Raw genomic sequence first — 19,419 nt, forward strand, 5'->3', positions numbered from 1 at the left:
AAGTTGCACAATTGGAAACGTCACGTTTCAAATTGTATCGAGCGGTTGGACGTGTACAGGCATGGAGACAACCTCTTGAATCCATGGACCCTGTGTGTCAGCAACAGGCTGTTCAAGCGGATGGAGTTTCTGTATTGGTGTGGGGTGTGTGCAGTTGGAGTGGTACCCCTGATTCGTTTAGATACGACTCTGACAGGTGACATGTAAAGCATCCATTCATTTCCATTGTGCATTTCGACGGAATTGGACAATTCCATCAGGACAATGAAACACCCCACACGTCCAGAATTCCTACAGAGTGGCTCCAGGAACTCTCTTCTGAGTTTAAACACTTCTGCTGCTTCTGCTGGCCACCAAACTCCGCACACATGAACATTATTGAGCGTACATGAGATGCCTTGCAACGTGCTGTTCAGAAGAAATCCCCGCCCTCTCGTACTCTTAAGGGTTTATGTACGGCCTTGCAGGATTCATGGCGTCAATTCCCTCCAGCGCTACTTCAGACATCAGTCGAGTCCATGCCACGTCGTGTTGCGGCACTTCTGCGTGTCTATACCAGTGTCTTTGACTCTTCTTACTTACTTACTTGCTTACTTACTTACTCACTGGTCATACCGGACTAGAGAGTCCATTACCGCAGCAACATATTTTCTCCATCTGTCCCTGTCTTGGGCTATTTCCTTCCATTCACCTTTATTCAATACCTAGGCTCCTCTAATCAGCCTTCACATTGTCCTTCCATCTACTCCTCGGTCTCTCCACAGGATGTTTTCCTTCTAGGTGCCCTACAAGTACTCTGCGCGCTGCCCTGCCCTCATCCATTCGAGCTACGTGACCCGCCCATCGCAGCCTACGTGATTTAATAATACTGATTACGTCAGGGCTTGAATAGAGTTCGTGAACCTCTTCGTTATGCAGTTTTCGCCACTCTCCGCTAATGTCATCCCTTTTTGCTCCGAAAATTTTCCTCAAAATTTTGTTTTCAAATACTCGAAACGGCTTTTCATTTTGTACAGTGAGAGAACAAGTCTCGCACTCATACAGCATAACTGGTAGAATAATAGTTTTGTATATTAAAATCTTTAAATTCCTAGACAATATCCGTGATGAAAGTAATTATTCAGTGAGAAGTAGCACGCATTTCCCGCCCGTAATCTCTTCTTCAGTTCGGATTCAATCTCATTTCTCGAAGTGATGTCCACGCCTAGATACTTTTATGTGTTCAGTTTTTCAAACTGTATGTCTCCAACTCTTAACATTTACTGATTTACTGCTGTTGGCATTCTAGTAGTTACCAGGTATTTAGTTTTGTCTTCACTTATCCTTAGACCTGCATCTTCACTAGCCTTGATTAATGCATTCGCATTTGCTGTTACAGATTCTTTCCTATCGCTAATGATGTTTAGATCCTCTGCATACATTAATATCTTAATATTTCCATTTAACTTCACACCCTCTAAATTATCTGCTGCCATTCGTACAATATATGCTAGGACTAAATTAAAAAGTAGCGGAGACAGGGCATCTCCCTGCTGCAGTCCGTTCTTTATTACAAATTCTTCTGACTCCAATTTCCCCACGTGTACTCCACCTTTTGTGTTTTCCAAACTCTTCAGTGTATAAAACTCTGTACCAGTACAGGGCTAAGGAGACGAGCCACTGAAGAAAAGTGGCCTTCCTGTAGACTGCGTGAACCACGGCAACCGACGCCCCCACAAGCACTCGAGAGGCCCGGCGTACTCACCACCTGCGCGAAGTAGTGGACGCTGCCGAAGCGCAGCCAGACGCGTCTGCCGGACGCCCTCCAGGCGGCGGGCGCGAAGAAGCGCCGGTCGTACCAGGCCAGCCCCACGTGGTCGCGCAGCGCCGCCTCCTGCGTCACGTCGTTGTAGCTGGCCGGCACCGGCAACTGCACCACGGCGCCCGTCTGCAAAAGCGTGTCCGCGTTTGCGCCAGCTCTGTTCTCCGGGGTGTGGAAACCAGTCAACACGTACATTTCCTTCAAATGCGTTTCAAGTAAGTGACACAGCGCACGAAATACAGTAGACAAAACGCATGTTGCATATTGCCAAATCTTTAGTATTGAACGTTGTGACCCAGCAATAAGTTGTGTTATCAGTACATTGGCCTGTTTGTAATGCACCGGATGATCAAAAAGGAAGTACGAATTTGAAAACTGAATAAATCACGGAATAATATAGATAGAGAGGTACAAATTGACACACATGCTTGGAATGACATGGGGTTTCATTGTTGTTGTTGCGGTCTTCAGTTCTGAGACTGGTTTGATGCAGCTCTCCATGCTACTCTATCCTGTGCAAGCTTCTTCATCTCCCAGTACCTACTGCAATCTACATCCTTCTGAATCTGCTTAGCGTATCCATCTCTTGGTCTCCCTCTACGATTTTTACCCTCCACGCTGCCCTCCAATACGAAATTGGTGATCCCTTGATGCCTCAGAACATGTCCTACCAACCGATCCCTTCTTCTAGTCAAGTTATACCACAAACACCTCCACAATCCTATTCAGTACCTCCTCATTAGTTATATGATCTACCCGTCTAATCTTCAGCATTCTTGTGTAGCACCACATTTCGAAAGCTTCTACTCTCTTCTTGTCCAAACTAGTTATCGTCCATGTTTCACTTGCATACATGGCTACACTCCATACAAATACTTTCAGAAACGACTTCCTGACACTTAAATCTACACTCGATGTTAACAAATTTCTCTTCTTCAGAAAAGCTTTCCTTGCCATTGCCAGTGTACATTTGATATCCTCTCTACTTCAACCATGATCAGTTATTTTGCTCCCCAAATAGCAAAACTCATTTACTACTTTAAGCCTCTCATTTCCTAATCTAATTCCCACAGCATCACCCGCTTTGATTTGACTACATTCCATTATCCTCGTTTTGCTTTTGTTGATGTTCATCTTATATCGTCCTTTCAAGACACTATCCATTCCGTTCAATTGCTCTTGGACTCGCATTCGGGAGGACGACGGTTCAATCCCGTCTCCGGCCATCCTGATTTAGTTTTTCCGTCATTTTCCTAAATCGTTTCAGGCAAATGCTGGGATGGTTCCTTTGAAAGGGCACGGCCGATTTCCTTCCCAATCCTTCCATAACCCAAGCTGGCGCTCCGTCTCTAATGACCTCGTTGTCGACGGGACGTTGAACACTAACCACCACCACCACCACCATCAACTGCTCTTCCAAGTCCTTTGCTGTCTATGACAGAATTACAATGTCATCGGCGAACCTCAAAGTTTTTATTTCTTCTCCATGGATTTTAATACCTATTCCGAACTTTTCTTTTGTTTCCTTTATTGCTTGCTGAATATACAGATTGAATAACATCCGGGAGAGGCTACAACCCTGTCTCACTCCCTTCCCAACCACTGCTTTCCTTTCATGTTCCTCGACTGTTATAACTGCCATCTGGTTTCTGTACAAATTGTAAATGGCCCTTCGCTCCCTGTATTTTATCCCTACCACCTTCAAAATTTCAAAGAGAGTGTTCTAGTCAACATTCTCAAAACCTTTCTCTAAGTCTACAAATGCTAGAACCAAAAAAATACAGAAGTTCAAAAAATGTCCGACAGATGGCTCTTCATCTGATCAGAATAGCAAAAATTAACATAACAAAATAAGACAAAGCAAAGCTGATGATCTTTACAGGAAATGCTCATTATGTCCATCATCATTCCTCAACAATATATGTAGTCGAGGAATAATGTTGTGAACAGGACTGTAAAGCATGTTCGGAGTTATGCTGAAGCATTGGAGTCGGATGTTGTCTTTCAGCATCCCTAGAGATGTCGAGCGATCACGATACACTTGCGACTTCAGGTAAGTCCAAAGCCAATAATCGCACGGACTGAGGTCTGGGGACCTGGGAGGCCAAGAATGACGAAAGTGGTGAGGGAGCACACGATCATCACCAAAAGACGCACAGACGCACGCAAGAGACCTTTCACGCGCCTAGCAATATGGGGTGTTTTCTTGTTTTCTTTTTTTTTTTTTTTTTTTTTTTTTTTTGTTCTAATAATACCCCATGTCATTCCAAGCATGTGTGTGTCAATTTTTACCTCTCTATCTACATTATTACATGGTTTATTAAGTGTTAAAATTTATACTGACTTTTTGATCACCCAGTACTTCTATCGGAAGCAGTCCATGATTCTGCCGTTAGGGGGTAGTATATCTAGTCTTTGGCAACTGCGTCACCTGTGAACATTGCAGTACTCACGTTGTGTATCATTACGAGAGTTGTGTTGGTTCAGAGCCTGTATGTCCAAACGCATGTTGTTGTGAGTCAAAGTGTCTCTGGAATCTGAAACAACATTCTAGAAAGAGGATCAGTTGAAGATCGCCGCAGAAATGGCCGCAGAAGAAAAACAACAGGTATGCAGGACCGAGAGCTGCGTAAAACAGCAGGCAGAAACACCCAACACAACGCTACATGTTTACGGCGGCTGTGGAGGAATGGGATAATATACCAAGGCTCGTCTGGACAATTAACTAAGAAGTATGTCTAACTGCATTTAAAAGTATCTTCAGTTAAGAGGAGGGCCAGTTGGTTCCTATACGGTCTGTTACTCAACATGAGAGTGAGAAGAAACTGTAGTGTTTATAGTGTTTTGGTTTCTGTCTCTCATTTCTGTTTACCAAGTGGAAAAGTGTTTATCTTGTTAATTTTTGTTTCCTTATGACTGTAACTGACAGAACAAAATCAGTTTTGTTTCCTATTATGTCCAGTATTGACAATATAGCAATATGCAACACTTATTTTAACTTTTTTATTATTGATTCTGAGAACATGCTCTCCAAACGAGTAGAATATGCTGTCAATCAAAAAGTTCTTAAATTCGATCTTAAACTCCACAATATTATCTACAAGGTGTTTAATATGCTTTACCATGTGACTGAATGCGTGTATCGTTATGTATAGGATTCCATTCTGTGCTAATGTTAACCTCTTGAAGCCACTGCAGAGGTCGTTTTTGATACGGATTGCATATTCAAGTTTCTCATTACCTTTCGGGAAAAGAGGTAGTGGCAGTCACGAATCGCTTCAAAAAAGATATGTTCTGTGAAGCAGTTTGCAATATTTAATCCTTTTAGGAAGATGTCTGTGCTGAGATTTGTTCAATTAACTCTAGATACAGTTCTTACAACACACTTCCACATTTTGAAGACACAATCACTGTAAACTGAGTTTCACCAAACAATGGTGGTGGTGGTGGGTAGTGTTTAACATCCCGTCGACAACGAGGTCATTAGAGACGGAGCGCAAGCTCGGGTTAGGGAAGGATTGGGAAGAAAATCGGCCGAGCCCTTTCAAAGGAACCATCCCGGCAATTGCCTGAAACGATTTAGGGAAATCAGGAAAACCTAAAACAGGATGGCCAGAGACGGGATTGAACCGTCGTCCTCCCGAATGCGAGTCCAGTGTGCTAACCACTGCGCCACCTCGCTCGGTTCACCAAACAATGATTTCATGACTCGTTAGTGAATGGAAATCCGCAAAATAAATTATTTTCTTCGTTTTTAAAACACTTATACCAGTAACAATGCATACAACAAATATTACCAGACTGAAGCGCTTCATTAAGTGTAAGCAGCGAGTTATCCAGTGAAGGTCGTAATTCTACCTCTAGTGCTGAAAAATTAACACTTTCTATTTATGGCATTTCCTTAGTAAGCTATTTTTTATAGCTTGTGGAGTTCTATAAGAATTACTAAATTTTATGTATTGTGTGGTGTCACAGCCAGACACCACACTTGCTAGGTGGTAGCCTTTAAATCGGCCGCGGTCCGTTAGTATACGTCGGACCCGCATGTCGCCACTATCAGTGATTGCAGACCGAGCGCCGCCACACGGCAGGTCTAGAGAGACTTCCTAGCACTCGCCCCAGTTGAACAGCCGACTTTGCTAGCGATGGTTCACTGACTTTTATGCTCTCATTTGCCGAGACCATAGTTAACATAGCCTTCAGCTACGTTATTTGCTACGACCTAGCAAGGCGCCAGTGTCCGTACTATTGATATTGTGAGTCATGTACCATAAAGAGCGACGTTCTCCATGAATGGATTAAAGTCAAGTATTCCACCAGCTACGTCCGTTTTTCTCAATTCTAATTCCCTTGTCATGTTCCAGACCTCACGCCATCCTGCGTGAGCTGAGACACGTGCATTTCGGCCTCCTTTAGGTACGGGTTGGCTCTCCTGCCAACCACAACATATTGTATCTTCTCAAAATTTAGTTACTATGCATTTACCTTGGTCTACCTGTTGATGCCTTCAAGCACATCGTTGGCTGCTTTTTCGCTAAGGGGACGTACCATTTTTTATTTCTATCTTTGTATCGTCAGTCTTCTGACTATTCAGTGAAATATGTATATCGGAAATGACGGAGGACCAAAAACAGTACCTTGCCGTATTCTGTGTCTGATTGATTCTAAATCTGAGTGCCCGTACTTAAGTGACGGACATGGGACCATGTCACTCTGATTCCTGTACACCTAACCATTTTCACTGTCAGATGTATGGTTCAAAGCCACACTGCTATACGACTAGAAAATATACCTCAAGAGTTTGCTTGTGACGTGAGGTTAGGAAGAGTGACAAAGTTTTTTAAAGGCGGCTTTTTTCCGTTTTATTCACAGGATTGCATACTGTTGTGATAAATCTGTTGTTATGAAGTGCCCAACTGACCATTTAGACTAGTGGTAGTCAGTCTGGTGCCTTGGCGCGAGGCGGTAGGGGCTTTAGAAATATTTTCATTATATTTTCCTAAAATTTTGACCTAAAGTACTTGCTAAGTAAGTTCTATTATATGCTTTAACTCGCTGTAACACTGCTCTATACATCTTGTGAAGTAAAATTACTTCTCTACTTTTAAAAACCCCCATTACTGCGGAACTGGTGGGCAGCTAGGTAATTTTACTACTAACAGAGATACAAAAGCGGGCGCTGGGTAAAAAAGTCTACTCCCTCTGATTTAGACGAATGTAGTGCGCCTGACCATCAAAGTAGCCGCTACTAGGCTGTATCAGACGATGACCGTGCTACAGCAGAAACAAATTTTCCAACGTAATATCTTGTTCTTTTCTAATAGTACTGTTACAAGCACAAAGTTGACTCAGTCGGTATCGCAAAAATTTTTAGTGTTCGTCAAAGTTAATTTGCTTGTGTGTGCATTGTGATGTGATGTCATTAGTGGCAAGTGAATAAGCTGATTTACGTTTGTCCTCTTTATAAGCAAAGAATCATTCAAAAGGAACTTTTATTTAAAAGATCTAAGACATAGTAGCAGTACATTGCTTTTTCATTCAAAAAATGAAAGTAGGTGAGTAACCATATTTGATCATTCTGCTAACCAGGGCCAAGATAAGTATACACAGTACGTACATACTTCAAAAGACGACACTGCCACGTTTTTCTCGAAGGAGAGCCATAGAGAGATGCCGAAACAATTGTGAATGTAAGCACGATAGTGAGGTGATGTCATTACGGTTCATATAAGATGCAAATTAACGAATAACGTTAGTATATCGTACATTTTCCTATTGACATAGCTATTTGCATGTTATTCGAGATAGATTGTTCAGCTATGGAATGAGCTTTCGACAAGATATGATCCTAATGTACAGACTCAACGAGTTTTTATTGGAGTTGTGCTGCTTACGGAATGTAGATCTGAAGCATCCTTTGGCCACACTGTGTCGTGATATAGAAACATCTGATAATGTCAGCCGTCAGAATATGAAGTGGAACTTTTTTATGGGCTAAGCTACGCTTGGCCTAAATCGAGAGGCAACTTTGATTCATCGGTAAGAGACTGAAACTATGGGTATAGATCTACACCCTAAAAGTTAGTAAGCTCCACGTTATGTTGAACTAGTGAATGACATCCAACTTGTAAAATCCTGGACACGACAGTCACATGAAGGCGGCATACGACGAAAGTCAAATTGGCATGAAGTGTACTATATATATGTGATATGCTAATGATTAGCTTTTCGGCACTACAGAGCAAAGCAGGTTGGAGCAACCTCATCTACATTCTGTTTATAACGAAACATCACGCAGTGGGCTCCTCGTTCAGAAATTGTAACTGAATTTTGCTTGTTTGTGAGAAAGTGTTATGGTTTGTCTAAGGAGGAGAACATTTACCAGTACTTTTCGAAATTCGACAGCAGTATGTTCGTAGTCTCTCGACACTGCGGTTTATCGTTCAGTGATATTGCTGCTCGCGCTGGGTGGAATCCAATAACCGTCATGTGAATTTCGAATCGGTAGGTAGGGGAGAATCCCTTATCAACGCCATGCAAACTATCAACGACCCCAATCGACTTGCGCGCTAGAAGACAGTCATCTACCGTGCAGGAACCCACTACCTTCAGTCAAGTGATCCTTTTGCGTGTTTAAAGATAAGAATCCACACACATAGTCTAGTGACGACTGGGGCACTACGGATTGTCAACACAGAGACCAGTGCTGTGGCTTCCCTAGACACTACAATAGAGAGTCTCGCCAGCAGTTGTGCATCCAGCGACAACACTAAACACAGGGTGACACCGCGTCGTCTTTTCAGGCGACTACCGGTTCTTTGTACAGCATTCCGATGGACATCGCGGGTGGGGGCTCTGATGAGAACCGACGGTGCTATATTGAATTCGTCATCCTCATATGGGCCCAGGCGGGATGGTACGGGATACCATTTGGCACACAACACAACCATCACTGGCTTGCATATCCGGGAATCTGGAGACGAGAAGTTACATTTATCACTTGTTAAGGCTTGCGGCTGTGCCAGATCTAAAAGGTTTCCATTGTGCTATCTTTCAACGAGATAATGGAAGAACACATTTTGCTCGTGCTATCCTGTTCTACTTCGATGCAAAAGATGTTCAACTTTTACCCCGTCCACCACTTCCTCCAGAACCCCCCTCACTGGAAACATCTGGTCATAGATTGCTGAGAGACTAGCATGCAGAAATTCGCCTTGCACTACAACTGTTGAACTCTTGCACAGAGTTGAAGCAGTGTGGAATGACATACCAGTATGCATCATCCAAGTTCAGCTCAACTCAATTCCCATACTGGTTATACAGCGATGTTAGCCCAGAGTACTAAATTCCGCATCTTGTGTACTACCAAATCACTTTCATATTTCATCACGTGTTCTTCTTACAATATTGTACAAGCACAATAATTAAAATTTTGTTACATGCTGTCATGTGTAGTCTTGTTATTTCAATGACCAGCAGTGGAGAAGGAAAGGAAAAATGTGTGGAGGAGAGTAGCAGGGCAGTGTATATTCTGGCAAAAAATGGTGACTCATCACGTGTCAGTACTTTCTTATCTGCAGCGTCACATTATAGTTGAGACAACTGCACATCTCATATTTCTCTGACAGCAGCTAGTGCACTTCCTTATATCCAAGGCAACACCGGGAACGACATGCAAATGCAGGGAGGAGAGGGGAAGAGTGGAGAACCAGGTATTATGTCACATCAGCATCAACATTTTCTCTCCTTGGCCGTTTCACATATCATGGTATCAGTGTCATCACATCTGGTCACGTGCCAACAGCATTTGGAGGGAGGGGAGAGGCAGTGACACCCAAATACGGTGAAATACCTGATGTGCCGAAAACTTTGTCAGCAATGTTAGCGAGTGCTTAGTGCCACCAGCAGATGGAGGCACTATAAAAAGAGTGATGTTTGATTTGTGAACCACGATTTCGAACTGCCACCCATACACAGGTGCACGATTAAAAAACGCAACAGAGTCTTAAATTAATTATCTTCCATATCTAAAATGTTGAAAAATTCTAAAATGACTGCAAAATACGTCGGTAGCTGGAAAAGTGCGATGTTTACATTGTTTGTTGAGGTTAAGACATGAAAAACGCTGTAAGACTCAAATCAATTAATCTATTGTCACAATATTGCAAAAATACATCTCCAATGTAATAGAAAAAAGAGTAAATTTCCACATATATTCGTATCTGGCTAATCAGTGCTCAATATTCTGGAATATGTAGCCCAAAGCTAAATTTCCATGTCAGATAACAGTTGACATTTTGTAAGTTCCATTAATGTTGATTTGTAATGCAGTTTTGCGAGAATAGTATGTAAATCTCATGTATGCTTGTAACACAACACAATGTCTAACCAAAGACTTTTCTCAGTATTAATATTCTAATTTTGAGTAATTGCGTAATTTTTATATTATATATCTTGTCACTATTTTGAAAATATTTTATTATGAATGAACATGATTATGTAATTTAAATGCAATAGCTAAAAAAGAATTATGTGATAACATAAGGGTGATTCAAAAAGAATACCACAACTTTAAAAATGTGTATTTAATGAAAGAAACATAATATAACCTTCTGTTATACGTCATTACAAAGAGTATTTAAAAAGGTTTTTTTCACTCAAAACCAAGTTCAGAGATGTTCAATATGGCCCCCTCCAGACACTCGAGCAATATCAACCCGATACTCCAACTCGTTCCACACCCTCTGTAGCATATCAGGCGTAACAGTTTGGATAGCTGCTGTTATTTCTCGTTTCAAATCATCAATGGTGACTGGGAGAGGTGGCCGAAACACCATATCCTTAACATACCCCCATAAGAAAAATTCGCATGGGGTAAGATCAGGGCTTCTTGGAGGCCAGTGATGAAGTGCTCTGTCACGGGCTGCCTGGCGGCCGATCCATCGCCTCGGGTAGTTGACGTTCTCTGTAAACTGTTTATACCAACGTTTAATACACCACCTATCAGGAGGTTTAACACCATACTTCGTTCGAAATGCACGCTGAACAACTGTCGTCGATTCACTTCTGCCATACTCAATAATACAAAAAGCTTTCTGTTGAGCGGTCGCCATCTTAGCATCAACTGACGCTGACGCCTAGTCAACAGCGCCTCAAGCGAACAAATGTACAACTAAATGAAACTTTATAGCTCCCTTAATTCGCCGACAGATAGTGCTTAGCTCTGTCTTTTGTCGTTGCAGAGTCTTAAATTCGTAAAGTTGTGGTATTCTTTTTGAATCACCCTGTATAGTAAACACGCTGGTCTAGTCTGGGGGATTTACTATATGAACAGTCAAAGAGTATATTTGAAGTAGGGAACATTATCGTTGGGCGGCCACACACAGTGCAATTGAGTCTAGTCTGCTGTTAGCTCTTGTGCAGTAGTCAGGCAGAAGCACTCAGCCGCAGTTGTTGCTAGCAGCATGTAGTGTGGCGCATTGTCAGGTGCCAAACTGAAAGAATTGTATGCTCTGTCGAGGCATAATTACAGTGTTCATTGGGCACAGTGCAAAAAGCATCAAGAGGAATTAACACTGTGGTCCAAAATGCGACACTAGAAGGTCCTGTTGCTGTGCATTGTCGGCGATTAGTACCTTAAGCAGCACCAGCGGCCACTCATTGAAGTAAGACCAGACCAACTTTAATATTTAGGAATGTATCAAGGCTGGCCAGCATAGTAGTTTCATTTTGTGTACAATTACCAGCTTAACGTTATAGCTGTGTTACAAGTGCTTAAACCTGAACAGTTACCAAGTAGGGACATCCCATCATTATGAATTAAAACCGAGTGTTGCCATTGATAATACAAAGACTAAAATTGCTGAGCTAATTTAATTTAGATAATTTGTTTAAAAATGAAAGCTGTCAAAACTTAAAAAATAATTGAGACTAATAGTTAAAGATAATGGACTTTGTTGCTCGGTGAATTTTCAGTGGCTATGAAAAATAATGTAAGGGAGACTTCAAGGATTATTGTACATCACAATGTCTAATTTCCTTGTGTGATCAATAATCTGTGCTCTCATTTCCAAAATACGTAAGAGTTTTAAGCAAACGTTAATCGATAGTTATTTAATGAAAGTTACGCACTAGTAAGACACATTTATTTAAGAACAGAAATATTAACAGTATTTCATTTTGCTAACTGTGATTTTGAATCTGAGCTCGATTCAGCGTTATTGTGCCGACTACCGCCTGATTGTCTTGCATTAATACTAAATACTATTCCAACTTGATTAACACAGTGAGCTGGCGACCGTTTTCTATTATCATTGCAAGCCATATTAAAAATATTTAACTTCATTATCTGCAATTTCACTAACTTCTTTGCAGTTTTTATCATTTGTCAAAATTCTTTCGACCGTTATTGCGTAGTTGCATCCGCGCAGTAACGATCCGGTTATAGCTGGCTCTACATACTTTGGAATTATTCGTTTTTTGGAGCCGATGATTTTCCCAGACAACAGGGACATTAGGAATAGGTGTCATCAATTATTTCAGTTACCCGAAAGTGTAGGTATGTTATATGCTGTGTATAAATTAATGATGTCACAGCATATTCCACGGAAAATAGCGGCGAATAATAACACAACAGGATAATTTAAGAGCATATTCCGCGGTTTTTCTCTGAAAGAGAGCAATATCGCAATGAACAGATTGCGCCGCTGGACTATGTGTCCTGCATTCCTTGTTTTTATAACAGCAATTCTATGGCAGTCAGAGTCAGAGTAGCTTATTATAGCAGTATCCATACAGAATATAGTCAATGCCCTACCTGTACGCCAGTAGACAGGCAGCAGAAACGTTGTTAAACCCTACACAACGATTGTTCTGCAAGTTATTCGCTAACTGACATCACATGCAAGCAATTGGCACATAATAGAGCGGAGCACACAGCAGATACTGTTAGATGGTGTTTAATACACTTAAGAGGTCTTGAACAGTGTAAAGCACACTATAAATCCTGTTTACAGCTATAAGATTCTGTTGAGCCTTTTGTATTCTAAATGCAGTGGTAGTCTCCGCCAGTAAATACGAATTGTAAGTTCTGTCGACAGCAACGTAACAACCGTTTTCCGAGTTTAAAACTGATGCATTAGCAACTTGCAATGGTAATTCTGAACTGCTCCGGAGCAGCCGGTTTTCAATATTCCAGTGGTGAGCATCTCTGCGAGCAGGAAAAATGTCAGCCTATGTGTGGTGTTCTGCAGTTTGAATACTTGAGTATTAAGCCCCCAAAGCATTGTTAGTGTGGTACATATGCAAAAGAAAAGAAAACCAGAAATTTAGGACTTCGAAGTCATTTAGGGGGTTGCTAAACATAGTGGGATTAGCCGAGCGGTCTAAGTCATTGCAGTCATGGACTGTGCTGCTAGTCCCAGCGGAGGTTCGAATCCTCCCTCGGGCATGGGTGTGTATGTTTGTCCTTAGGATAGTTTAGGTTAAGTAGTGTGTAAGCTTAGGGACTGATGACCTTAGCAGTTAAGTCCCATAAGATTTCACACACATTTGAACATTTTGGTTGCTAAACTTTCAGCTACTTAGTTTCAGCTATCTTTACAACTCTAGAATGAAATTTTCACTCTACGGCGGAGTGTTCGCTGATATGAAACTTCCTGGCAGATTAAAACTGTGTGCCCGACCGAGACTCGAACTCGGGGTCTTTGCCTTTCGCAGGCAAGTGCTCTACCAACTGAGCTACCCAAGCGAAAGGCAAAGGTCCCGAGTTCGAGTGTCGGTCCGGCACACAGTTTTAATCTGCCAGGAAGTTTCACCTTTACAACTATCCACATCCCACACACGTAGATCATTGTAAATGGAAGATTGTTTAGGATTTCGCCAGGACAGTAAATAAGAAAGCATAATATATTGTCAATCTTTATTCTTGTCTGTACCTTCACACACAGAAAATTACTCTTTCTTTACTTTTATTTGGTATAGTTTCAATAATACCTAGTTTCATTTTTAACCTATAATTTATATCTACATTCAACTGTCCTAACACTTTCTTCAGCCAGTACTTTTAACAGGTTTAAGGAAGGGTTGTTCTCGAAATCCAATAAATATCAAGGCTTTTTCCTGAAAACTCTCTTTTTTGGCTTTGACAATTAGCGCTGTCGTTTCCAGCAGTTTTTCTAGGCAAGAATAAAGCGAATTTTAATTTTTTTATCTATTATTTCGTGCATAACACTATTATTATAACACTTCACATCTTACAGGGTGTACGTTTTTGCGAAATTTCAGCATAGAACGTTATGTTCACAACTTTTCCAAACGAACAGCCATTATATGTTATTATTCCGTTGGTTTTAACCACTGCAAATGGTTGGTCTGTTACTAAACACACAATATCTTGTTTAACACATTTAGATACGATGTAACCATCCATTGTGAGCAGATCCAGGTGGGAATGGAGCTTTACAAACAGATTTTTCGTGTGTTCTTTACTGTTGTACACATGCTCCAATCAATCATTTTCGGGCAGGATTCGAACACGTGGCCACTTGCCAGTGCTATTAATGGTCTGTGTTTCAAACAATATGTAAGCCTTGCCTGCATGTCTGCAATAGCTTTTCCTTACTCCGTTTTCAGTTTTTGTTCTTCCTTTAATGCAGTTGTCTTCGCAATATATTCCAGTTTTCGAGGTTTGGCTTCGATCTCTTCAGTTTCCAGTTTTCCTTTTCGTACACACACCACAGTAACTCCACTTAAAGGCGTAATTTCTATGACGGAGAATGGGTTACGTCTCTGCGATTTGACACTGTCACACACAAATCGTGGAATATAGCGTTAAATTATACTGCTATATTACTATTCGCCGCCAATTTTTGTTGCATACTCTATGACATCATTAACATCATAACACGAACAATGTGGTTGAGGGCTTGGTATTAGGCGTTTGTTTCAGCTGTGGCAGCATCATGGGTTGGCAGAATATCTAATGTTTCCCGCTGTCACCCAAAAATTTTAGAACATTACAACTCTCACATCTACATCTACGTGTGTGTACATTATAGAGAATATGACTACTTTAATATGAGTAGCGGCATTTGTTCAGAATATAAAGCAATGGAGGGTGGCGTTAGGCATATGTTGATGGTTCAATGCACCCGTAAGGCGTATGAAATCGAATTTTGGTAGCAGTTTTGCTTATATTTCGATAATCATGTAATTTAATAAGTTAGACAGATTATTAGATGCGGCAATATTTAATTTGTGGTTGACAGTTGTGAGATGTTACACAATATATGGTAAGTAGGGGGTCTCCCACTACCCCTCCCCTCCACTTAAATGCCCTTAACAAGTGGCCACATGTGGTTAAGCTGACGTCATGAGTCCTGAAATGGCCTTGACGATAAGAACGTGCTGATACTGGTGTTATATGATACCTGGTACTCCCTCCCTCACCTCCTCTCCCGTCGCTGGCCTTGGTATGAGGTTCCCAGTATGGCCTTCGAGATAAGGAAGTGTTGATGCTGCTGTCAGCGAAGTATGACATGCACGAGTGTCTCATTTTCAATGTGAAACTGCAGATAAAAAAACGCTGACAGCTGCTGAGTCAGCAGTTTGTGGCAGAACATACACAGCCCTGCTACTAGACGGTGCAGCGTAGAATGTCAGTTGTTTGATCAGAGACATTCGGTCTCTTGTCGCTTTTTTCTGACAGAATGAGGTAGCTTTGCCCAAACGAAAAAGTATCAGTCAATCTTTCTGCGAATGGAGAGCTTTGACTGACTTTCAGCAGACAGGAACGCTAAACTGTAAAAGTCAGTTTTCGTCTACCACGCATTGTTGAGCAAAGATACCACTTTCTCCTTGTTCGTCGTCCTGTACAGCATGTTGCAGCAAGTAGTTTTGCAGACATTTCTATAGATTGTTAGTGTGGTACATATGCAAAAGAAAAGAAAACCAGAAATTTAGGACTTCGAAGTCATTTAGGGGGTTGCTAAACATAGTGGGATTAGCCGAGCGGTCTAAGTCGTTGCAGTCATGGACTGTGCTGCTAGTCCCGGCGGAGGTTCGAATCCTCCCTCGGGCATGGGTGTGTAGTTTTTGTCCTTAGGATAGTTTAGGTTAAGTAGTGTGTAAGCTTAGGGACTGATGACCTTAGCAGTTAAGTTCCATAAGATTTCACACACATTTGAACATTTTGGTTGCTAAACTTTCAGCTACTTAGTTTCAGCTATCTTTACAACTCTAGAATGAAATTTTCACTCTACGGCGGAGTGTTCGCTGATATGAAACTTCCTGGCAGATTAAAACTGTGTGCCCGACCGAGACTCGAACTCGGGGTCTTTGCCTTTCGCAGGCAAGTGCTCTACCAACTGAGCTACCCAAGCGAAAGGCAAAGGTCCCGAGTTCGAGTGTCGGTCCGGCACACAGTTTTAATCTGTCAGGAAGTTTCACCTTTACAACTATCCACATCCCACACACGTAGATCATTGTAAATGGAAGATTGTTTAGGATTTCGCCAGGACAGTAAATAAGAAAGCATAATATATTGTCAATCTTTATTCTTGTCTGTACCTTCACACACAGAAAATTACTCTTTCTTTACTTTTATTTGGTGTAGTTTCAATAATACCTAGTTTCATTTTTAACCTATAATTTATATCTACATTCAACTGTCCTAACACTTTCTTCAGCCAGTACTTTTAACAGGTTTAAGGAAGGGTTGTTCTCGAAATCCAATAAATATCAAGGCTTTTTCCTGAAAACTCTCTTTTTTGGCTTTGACAATTAGCGCTGTCGTTTCCAGCAGTTTTTCTAGGCAAGAATAAAGCGAATTTTAATTTTTTTTATCTATTATTTCGTGCATAACACTATTATTATAACACTTCACATCTTACAGGGTGTACGTTTTTGCGAAATTTCAGCATAGAACGTTATGTTCACAACTTTTCCAAACGAACAGCCATTATATGTTATTATTCCGTTGGTTTTAACCACTGCAAATGGTTGGTCTGTTACTAAACACACAATATCTTGTTTAACACATTTAGATACGATGTAACCATCCATTGTGAGCAGATCCAGGTGGGAATGGAGCTTTACAAACAGATTTTTCGTGTGTTCTTTACTGTTGTACACATGCTCCAATCAATCATTTTCGGGCAGGATTCGAACACGTGGCCACTTGCCAGTGCTATTAATGGTCTGTGTTTCAAACAATATGTAAGCCTTGCCTGCATGTCTGCAATAGCTTTTCCTTACTCCGTTTTCAGTTTTTGTTCTTCCTTTAATGCAGTTGTCTTCGCAATATATTCCAGTTTTCGAGGTTTGGCTTCGATCTCTTCAGTTTCCAGTTTTCCTTTTCGTACACACACCACAGTAACTCCACTTAAAGGCGTAATTTCTATGACGGAGAATGGGTTACGTCTCTGCGATTTGACACTGTCACACACAAATCGTGGAATATAGCGTTAAATTATACTGCTATATTACTATTCGCCGCCAATTTTTGTTGCATACTCTATGACATCATTAACATCATAACACGAACAATGTGGTTGAGGGCTTGATATTAGGCGTTTGTTTCAGCTGTGGCAGCATCATGGGTTGGCAGAATATCTAATGTTTCCCGCTGTCACCCAAAAATTTTAGAACATTACAACCCTCACATCTACATCTACGTGTGTGTACATTATAGAGAATATGACTACTTTAATATGAGTAGCGGCATTTGTTCAGAATATAAAGCAATGGAGGGTGGCGTTAGGCATATGTTGATGGTTCAATGCACCCGTAAGGCGTATGAAATCGAATTTTGGTAGCAGTTTTGCTTATATTTCGATAATCATGTAATTTAATAAGTTAGACAGATTATTAGATGCGGCAATATTTAATTTGTGGTTGACAGTTGTGAGATGTTACACAATATATGGTAAGTAGGGGGTCTCCCACTACCCCTCCCCTCCACTTAAATGCCCTTAACAAGTGGCCACATGTGGTTAAGCTGACGTCATGAGTCCTGAAATGGCCTTGACGATAAGAACGTGCTGATACTGGTGTTATATGATACCTGGTACTCCCTCCCTCACCTCCTCTCCCGTCGCTGGCCTTGGTATGAGGTTCCCAGTATGGCCTTCGAGATAAGGAAGTGTTGATGCTGCTGTCAGCGAAGTATGACATGCACGAGTGTCTCATTTTCAATGTGAAACTGCAGATAAAAAAACGCTGACAGCTGCTGAGTCAGCAGTTTGTGGCAGAACATACACAGCCCTGCTACTAGACGGTGCAGCGTAGAATGTCAGTTGTTTGATCAGAGACATTCGGTCTCTTGTCGCTTTTTTCTGACAGAATGAGGTAGCTTTGCCCAAACGAAAAAGTATCAGTCAATCTTTCTGCGAATGGAGAGCTTTGACTGACTTTCAGCAGACAGGAACGCTAAACTGTAAAAGTCAGTTTTCGTCTACCACGCATTGTTGAGCAAAGATACCACTTTCTCCTTGTTCGTCGTCCTGTACAGCATGTTGCAGCAAGTAGTTTTGCAGACATTTCTATAGATTGAAAGCCTTCTACCAGCAAACATCGCTAGTATGAAGCTTAGCCTGCCGCAAGCATTGCAGTTGCCTTCATATGACTGCAAAATATGATAGAAGTCAGGTTAGGTACACTCGTACTGTTTTCGTGTAGTTTGTGTTCAGATTTCACTTACAGAATATCGAGTCTTTATTCACATTTCACTTTTTACAGAAAACTTGTTGGTCTGAATCTGTCTCTATTAAGCATTTGTAAACTTAAGTGGCTTATAAGTAGCTTTTTCCATTCATGGTCAAGTTTCCAGGGACTCTGTAATTTTACTTCCTTCAAAATCTGGGACGTTTTTCAAAATGAATGTAAGCTAATGTTATTCCCTGTTTATTCATCGCCACCTTGACAAGGTTGTGTAACTAACGTATTGGTAAATTATTCTGTTTATCTATTGCATTTGTGTTGTTGATGTGGTCTTCAGTCCTGAGACTGGTTTGATGCAGCTCTCCATGCTACTCTATCCTGAGCAAGCTTCTTCATCTCCCAGTACCTACTGCAGCCTACGTCCTACTGAATCTGCTTAGTGTATTCATCTCTTGGTCTCCCTCTAGCATTTTTACCCTCCACGCTGCACTCCAATACTGAATTGGTGATCTCTCGATGTCTCAGAACATGTCCTACCAACCGATCCCTTCTTCTAGTCAAGTTGTGCCACAAGCTCCTCTTCTCCCCAGTTCTATTCAATACCTCCTCATTAGTTATGTGATCTACCCATCTAATCTTCAGCATTCTTCTGTAGCACCACATTTCGAAAGCTTCTATTCTCTTCTTGTCCAAAGTAGTTATCGTCCACGTTTCACTTCCATACGTGGCTACACTCCATACAAATACTTTCAGAAACGACTTCCTGACACTTAAATCTATACTCGATGTTAACAAATTTTTCTTCCTCAGAAACGCTTTCCTTTCCTTGCCATTGCCAGTGTACATTTTATATCCTCTCTACTTCGACCATCATCAGTTATTTTGCTCCCCAAATAGCAAAACTCCTTTACTACTTAAGTGTCTCATTTCCTAATCTAATTCCTTCAGCATCACCCGAC

The 19,419-nt window shown here is 41.3% G+C and overlaps 1 protein-coding gene across 1 annotated transcript in view; it reads right to left on the minus strand.

Moving 5' to 3' along the window:
• LOC126271602 (beta-glucuronidase-like) overlaps positions 1 to 19,419 on the minus strand; it is a 129,493-nt gene that overhangs the window by 88,875 nt on the left and 21,199 nt on the right. Inside the window, exon 3 of the mRNA XM_049974165.1 lies at positions 1,745 to 1,927. Coding sequence (XP_049830122.1) covers positions 1,745 to 1,927 — 183 coding nt within the window. The remainder of the gene's footprint in view (positions 1 to 1,744; positions 1,928 to 19,419) is intronic.

This window comes from Schistocerca gregaria, chromosome 1 (genome assembly GCF_023897955.1).
Source record: "Schistocerca gregaria isolate iqSchGreg1 chromosome 1, iqSchGreg1.2, whole genome shotgun sequence".
Taxonomy (NCBI): domain Eukaryota; kingdom Metazoa; phylum Arthropoda; class Insecta; order Orthoptera; family Acrididae; genus Schistocerca; species Schistocerca gregaria.